The sequence below is a fragment of the Myotis lucifugus genome, unplaced genomic scaffold, assembly GCF_000147115.1.
Source record: "Myotis lucifugus unplaced genomic scaffold, Myoluc2.0 scaffold_207, whole genome shotgun sequence".
Taxonomy (NCBI): Eukaryota; Metazoa; Chordata; class Mammalia; order Chiroptera; family Vespertilionidae; genus Myotis; species Myotis lucifugus.
The window spans coordinates 1,378,208-1,386,116 of record NW_005871255.1 but is presented as its reverse complement, the minus strand read 5'-3'; the positions used below and the strand labels follow the sequence as shown (position 1 = coordinate 1,386,116).

The 7,909-nt window shown below is 41.3% G+C and overlaps 1 protein-coding gene and 1 pseudogene across 2 annotated transcripts in view; both read right to left on the bottom strand.

Moving 5' to 3' along the window:
• Positions 1 to 7,909, bottom strand: part of DCAF4 (DDB1 and CUL4 associated factor 4) — a 24,520-nt gene that overhangs the window by 15,747 nt on the left and 864 nt on the right. For both annotated transcript variants that reach the window (XM_006097596.3, XM_014463344.2), the window contains exon 2: positions 2,050 to 2,146. In XM_006097596.3, coding sequence (XP_006097658.1) covers positions 2,050 to 2,138 — 89 coding nt within the window. In that variant the 5' untranslated portion in view covers positions 2,139 to 2,146. The remainder of the gene's footprint in view (positions 1 to 2,049; positions 2,147 to 7,909) is intronic.
• Positions 5,661 to 7,909, bottom strand: part of LOC111827712 — a 2,719-nt pseudogene continuing 470 nt past the window's right edge.

Here is a 7,909-nt window from a genome sequence, read left to right as displayed (position 1 = left end):
GGATCAATCAGGGAAAAAGAAAGGAGACATATGTAATACTTTAAACAATAATAATAATAAAGAATTATACCAGCTGGGTTCATTTATAAGGCCAGGTGAATTTCATTCTTTACTGGATCCAGCAATACAGAGTTTAAATTGTACTTGGCTACCCAGCTTTACAGATGGAGAAATTGGGGTTCAGGACACAGAGGTGATTTGCTCAGTGATACTGAGATAGAGCCATAGTTTAAACACTCATTTTGCAAAGCTACAAGCAGTGTCCATGGCAATTACAGGCTAAAGGATATAATGACAGTGCAAAAGACCTAATTTTAGAATCCTGATAAAATCCTCTTTAAAATCAAGAACTTCCCCTCTCCCTCCTCCACACCAAAAGGAGCACAAATTGCAAAACGAGGTTGAAGGAATGAAAGAACTTCCTCTTTTGTCTATAAATACTAACGATGCATGGTTTCAGGGAAAATTTATTCTCCCTTTTTATGGCCCAGAGCTTCCTGAGGCAGCTCATCTGTGATAAGCAGCAGGAGGAAAGGAGGATGAAGTGTCATGACACATGTCTGTGTTTCTCGTCCAAGGACTGCTGCTCCATTCGTTCCACATAGAGCCCAGAAGGTGGCTGTCCAGCGTGTTTCCACACAACTCTGCCAAAGCTGAGTTGAGACTCTCGCACAGATCACACTGTACTACACACTGTGCTCTTGTGGGAAGGCCTGGGGCACAAAAAGTATCCATGGTTCTTCTTTCAAAACATACAAACACTGGGCACTGCCCCCATCTTTCTACAATATTGGTCAAGTCTGGGACTTCGGCTGAGAGTAATATTTTATTCTGCACCTAAAGAGGCCCATCCCGTACGAAGGGCCTATCAGGAGCCAGGCAGCCCATTAGGGGCTGTATATACATTACTGTGAACTTCACAAGAGAATATTGTACAAGAGTAACTCAGAGTGATTAAGTAACTTGCCTATAGGAAAAAGCAGTGTGTCAAGCTCAGACTTCTTAATTCCAAAGCCCTTGTTCCTTCCACATTTAAAAAAAATGTTTTTATTGATTTTTTATAAAGAGAGGAAGGGAGAGGGATAGATAGAAACACCAACGAGAGAGAAACATAACCAATTTGGCTGCCTCCTGCATGTGCCCTGATCAGGAATCAAACTGGTGACCTCTTGGTTCCTAGGCTGATGCTCAACTGCTGAGCCACACCAGCCAGGCCATTCTACAGCATTTTGATGCTTTTTGTTATTGTTTGGTTTAAGCTGGTCTAAAGAAGCATCATGGCCTTTGACACCTTATAACTAGAAATCTATCCATTTTGAAAGGAGGTCTGGAGTATGGAAGAGTTTTAAAATTGTCAGACAGGTCCCCTTTGGTGAGGTGGGGGCTGTGCAGACTTCTTATGGCCAGAAGTCACACCAGCAACCCTGATTGTGAAGAGGTGTCCTCTCCTGCCATGAGGTGATGGGGGAATCTTGTTCTGAGACTAGATTGCTTGTATTTCCTTCATGCAGAAAAATAAGTAGAATGGAAAATGTTCATATTGGGATTTCAACTAAGTACTGACTAGGCTTTATTTTTTAAGCTGGGTGGAAGGTACACATTCATTGTACTATTCTTTATACCTTTTTGTGTTTTTAAATACTATATTATATATATATGTATATATATATAGCTTCTTTCTCAGGATTTACTGAATTAATTAATTACAATTCCAGAATGCTATTGTCATTGGATGGAAAAAAAAAAGACAGGAAAAGAGAGAGGGAGTCTATAAAATGGAGAAGCAATCCTCCTTCAGTAGTATCAGATAATGTCTACTCTAACCCATGGTCACTCTGAAAACAAAGAAGAGTGTGGCCATGTCACCTCACTACTCAAGGTGTGGCAGGCAGGCTGACCTGCAGCAGCAACTTCCCCTGGGAGCTTGTCATAGTGTAGACTCTCGCTGGGCCCCACCTCGGACCCTGCATTTTGACGAGATGCCCAGGGACCCATGTGCACGGGACGGTGCTGGACAATACCAGAATGGCACCGGGGAACAGCACTTGCCTCTCGTTAGGTCTGGGTTGTCTGAGTCTAGGGTTCTGCCGCTGGCTCCTTCTTCCATGTCTTCTACTTTTCCAGCTGCTTTTATGCATTTCTGCTCCTATATGAGAAAAAAAGAAAATTACATACAAACATGTGGGTGCATGTACTTTTCTGTTCACTTTTTGATAGTTCCTTCATGCTCACAACCAAGCCCAACCTGGTTGTCATCAAAGCCGCCACCCTAAGCCTCATCTGTAAAAGGCAGCCTTCCAGGTGGAGACACCGATAAAATCCAATGTGTCTGAAGCCACTTTTCTGGCTGAGTTCTCCTACCTCACAGTTGACACCTGGCCTGACAACCTGCTAACCTCCGTCCCCTGGGTCACTGTGTGAGCTGCTGACAGACTCTCACAATTACTTTAAGACAGTGGTGCTCAACCTTCTGGCCCTTTAAATATAGTTCCTCATGTTGTGACCCAACCATAAAATTATTTTCGTTGCTACTTCATAACTGTAATGTTGCTACTGTTATGAATCATAATGTAAATATCTGATATGCAGGATGGTCTTAGGCGACCCCTGTGAAAGGGTCGTTCGACCGCCAAAGGGGTCACGACCCACAGGTTGAGAACCGCTGCTTTAAGACACTAGTTTGAGCCTGACATGAGATCTCTTTCCAGATAATACCAGAGAACATACTTTTTCCTTCAATCTATACACATCCTGTTTGCAGAGAATAGTTTAGTATTGAACAGGGAAAATTGTGAACATAATTAACCGGGGGCTAGTGTGCATGACTTCTCAGTATGCTTTCTTTCTTTTTTTTTTTTTTTTTTAAATATATTTTATTGATTTTTTACAGAGAGGAAGGGAGAGGGATAGAGAGTTAGAAACATTGATGAGAGAGAAGCATCGATCAGCTGCCTCCTGCACACCCCCTACTGGGGATATGCCCGCAACCAAGGTACATGCCCTTGACTGGAATCGAACCTGGGACCCTTGAGTCCGCAGGCCGATGCTCTATCCACTGAGCCAAACCGGTTAGGGCCAGTATGCTTTCTAAGGAGTGTTTTAGCTTTGAGTGCACACTAGCAGTTAAAAGAAAGGATGTGACCAAGCTTTTTTTTTTAAAAATAAGGAATGAGATGAAAGCACTTCTTAATAACACTGATATTGCCATACTTATTTCAAGTGGCTTTTAAAAATCTTATCTTTTATAACCTGAATCTATCACTTAAGCATCAAAATATCACAAGTTTTCGCAATGGGAATCATATTCATTTTATAAAAAGACTAGCCCTGACCGGTTTGGCTCAGTGGATAGAGCATCGGCCTGCGGACTCAAGGGTCCCAGGTTTGATTCTGGTCAGGGGCATGTACCTTGGTTTCAGTCACATCCCCAGTAGGGGGTGTGCAGGAGGCAGCTGATCGATGTTTCTCTCTCATCGATGCTTCTAACTCTATCCCTCTCCCTTCCTCTCTGTAAAGAATCAATAAAAATAAAAATAAAAATAAATAAAAATAAAAGTAAAAAGACTAAACTGTGGTCCAAGGACCAACTGCTGTAAGTTTCAGACTTTCTCAACACCTGGTGATTTTTTTCTCTCCACTCACTGGAGACACTGATGACATCTGACCTAATACATTTAAAAAACACATTCAAATGCCATAACAAAATTGGGAAAAAAAATGGGTTGAATGTAACCAAAGAATAGAAGTCTATTTGCCTTTACTTCCCAACTTATACTTAAAAAATAAATAAAAAATATATATGTATGTATGTATTGATTTCAGAGAAGAAGGGAGAGGGAGAGATAGAAACATCAATGATGAAAGAAAATCATTGATCAGCTGCCTCTTGCCCACCCCCTACTGGTGATCGAGCCCGCAACCTGGGCATATGCCCTGACTGGGAATCAAACCGTGACCTCCTGGTTCATAGGTTAACGCTCAACCACTGAGCCATGCGGGCCTGGGCCCCAACTTCTACTTTTGAGTTGAGAGTGCCTGTTAGCATCAAACAGAGCGCCAGAAGTCTTCAACCACTTCCATGTCAACCTATGATTGTGAGTTGGGGTTATTTAGATACAAAGAAAGAAAGAAAAATTTAATGGGTATGGCACTTAACCAAACATTTCACAAATTCTATAACAAATTTCTTGATTTGCTAGTGGGAATGTAAAATACTGCCACCACGTCAGAAAGTTTTGCAGCTCCTCAAAAGGTTCAACATAGAGTTACCATTTCAGTCAGCAAAACCCAGCAGAAATGAAAACACATGGTCACACAAAAATTTTGAGAGGAACATTCACAGCAGCGTTATTCATAATTGCCTAAAAGTGGCAACAGCCCATATTTCCATCAGCTGATGAATGCATAAAAATGTGGCATCTCCATACAACAGAATGTTATTTGGCCATAAAAAGAATGAAGTACATGACACAATAAGGATGAACCCTGAAAATATATGCTAAGTGAAAGAAGTCAGACATAAAATTGAACGATTCAACGTATATGAAATCTCCAGAATAAGCAAATCCAGACACAGACACACAGTATTTTATAGGGCTGAGGAGGGGGGGGAGGGAGAGGAGGCAGAGAATAAGGAGACTAACTAATACAAAGGTCTTCTTTTTTTTTTTTTTTTAAAGCTTCTTGCAAGTCCATTTTTCTGTTATGAAGAATTGTTCTTCCCAGTTATCACAAATGAGATAAGTGCTGATTAAGTTGTTTTATACTTCCAGGAATAAGAGACTAAGGGAAAGGTTATACCTTATTAACTAGGTGGTAGCTTGATAAAATTTTTATAGAATTTTAAATGACTTATGATAGTCCATGTGTACTTATGCTTTCTTAGATTCCACCAGATTACTAGCTTTTCAAAAGCTGTAGCACTGCCCTGGCTGGTTTGGCTCAGTGGATGGAGCATCGGCCTGCGGCCTGAGGGGTTCCGGGTTCGATTCCGGCGAAGGGCATATGCCTGGGTTGTGGGCTCGATCCCCAGTGGGGGGTGTGCAGAAGGCAGCTGATCAATGATTCCCTCTCATTATTGATGTTTCTATCCCCCTCTCCCTCTCCGAAACCAATAAAAAAATATATATATTTAAAAGCTGTAGCACCAGATATACTTTAGTATGACGGCAGTTTTGTTTTAAAACTATAATCAGGTTATTGTGACTTTTATTTAAACTAAAATTTATGCTTCAGGCATTTGTAAAACACAGATCTATTGGTATCATATTTTCTTTATTCTGTTTGGTAAATTTACAGATCAAATGATGATACGTTATGTTTCAGTAAAAGCTTAAAAATGGAAAATGTCTTTTTACTTAAAGTTTCATGCAATAGAATTTACATTTAATCAGAATGACTAGATGAGATCTTTTTCTGGAGTCAACCTCAGAGAAGCTAAATGGAATTGGTAGATCTTTTAGATGTTGTTGCCTACTTACTACTTATAATAGCTCTCCCAGCCAGTTACAGTGCATTAATATGAAGTACCTTGAAATCCAAGGGGGTGAGGGCTCATACAAAAGGATCACATATTACTAGGTAGGAGTTTGAAATGCCTAGGCATGTAATATTTTTAAAACCTTAATTTTTCAGTCAGCATAAATTTCCTTTAATTTTCTCTATTTCCAGTACCATTTCATTTTGAGGCTTAACATAGCAAGCCAGTATAGTTTTAAATATAGTAATCCTGGATTCCAAGTTATTTTAAGATGAAAAGGGAAAAAAGAAGTGTACTTAGGGAAATTAATTTCTTCTTCTTCTTTAACATCTAATTCTTCATCTTCTGCTTGTTGACGCTTTCTTAGTCGACGGGTGGACACCTGTCCTGCTCCAGAGACACTCTTAGCTTACAACAATCTCTGAAAAGGCAACTGTGAATTTGCTCTTACAATATCTAAACAAGATGGATAATCTGGCAGATACCTAGAGCTTCTGAAAAACCTCTAAATCTTTTGTGTATTTTGGTAGACAGCAGAGTATACCTCCAAAGTTTTGATGTGACTAGAATTTCAGTAGTGATAAATTTTGAAAATATATTCTTTATATCCTTTATCTGCTTTTTAAACCTACTGTTTCCTCCAGATGAGAGTTGTTTGGGTAGCATCCACTGTAGCTCTCTGTGACATGAAACATGTCCATCAGTTTGCTGACTTGTCTGCTTAGCTTCTCCATTCCTTGCTGCTAATGTTGCTCTGCGGTCATCCCATTTCAGATTTACAATGGTTCCAATGAGCTTTCAAAAGTTCAACTCTTTTGGCTGCAAGTCTTTCCACCTCCACTTTCCCATAATCCTGAAGTTTCAACCTTCACTTGTTGAAAACACCTGAGCAGTTTTTCAGGACCTGCTTCAAATTTGGGGGCTCTGTACAGACCTACTCCTGGATCTCATTCACCCAGAGATTGGCTTTGTCTCGAAGTCTGGCAGTTTTCCGCACAGGACTGGCAAAGATTTGGCTCTGCACTCCAAAGTGCCAGTGCTTTTGTTTTGAGCATTTCACAGGTCTCTGGATAAATGGTGTCTTTGCCCCAAGACACCATTCTGGGCTTGTGTGCAAAATCCAGAAGGTGTAGGCCCAGAAAAATCCCAGACCCAGGAACCTTAAGGCTTGTGGGGTGGGGCCGGGCTAGGCCACAAGAGGTTGCAGTCAGCCTCCTTCCTGGCTGCACGCCTCAGTCCCCTCCTCTAGCCCAGAGAGGTAGGTCCAGAACTCCCCGAAGGCTGAAATTCAATGTGAGCGAGAGGCTCTATTTGCCCCACCTAAGCCTTCAGGTGGGGCAGCCCAGGCAGCAGGGCCCCAACACCCTGCCTAGCACAGGGCTGGGGCTGGAGCTGGAGCCCAGCAACACCGCTCGGAGGCGCCTGGGACGCACTGGGGTCATACGGTTTCTTTTTAGGATGATAAACATGTTCTGGAATAGGAGATATCACGTGATGGCCACACAATCTTTCGAATATACTACAAATTGTACACTTTCTAAAAGTAAATTCTATCTCAGAAACGAAAAAGATTTACTACAGCAGTACTATCATATTTAAAGAAACATCCTAAATAATTTAATGAACAACATAAACTGATGAACAAAAATAGACCTAGAGACATAGAAGCATCGAACAGACTGTCCAACCTCAGAGGGAAGGCAGGGAAGGCGGGGGTGGCATCAACCAATGAACTCTCAAGCCTATATGCATAACCCATGGACACAGACAATAGGGTGGTGAAAGCTTGGGGTGGGGGTGGAGAGGTCAATGGAGGGGAAAAGGGGGACATATGTAATACTTTCAACAATAAAGATTTTAAAAATAAATACGTAAAAGGAAATAATGATACCATTTAAAAACAAGGATACACATTTGGAGGGGGATGAACTTTTTGTGGAGCTATGTTGGTAAGGGTCCCAATAAAAATCCACTTTCAGAGGGGAAAAAATCCTAAATATCCAACAACAGGAGAATTAAGATTATAGAGACTACTGGACTGTAATGTGGAAATGCTGATGCCATCGGTTTATGGAGCAGAATACAAAATGACCTCTACAAGGAGCTTGCTGTGCCCACCTTGGGGGGGATATATATATATATATATATATATATATATATATATATATATATTTTTTTTTTTTTAACTCTACAAATGAGGGAAACAGGCGTAGAGGGCTCAGTAGTGTGGCCCTGCTGGCCTGGCGCCTGGGCTTGGGGACCACAGGACACCCAACTACAATTGTCACCATTATTTAAAACTAGAGGCCGGGGCTTTGGGAATTTTGTTTTCTCCAGAAGTCGGCACACACGCTTTCTTTGCTTCTGGCTGTTTGTTTACAGACAATGTCCCCACACCCATCGAGGGGGAGGAGGTATCACGGTTTCTTA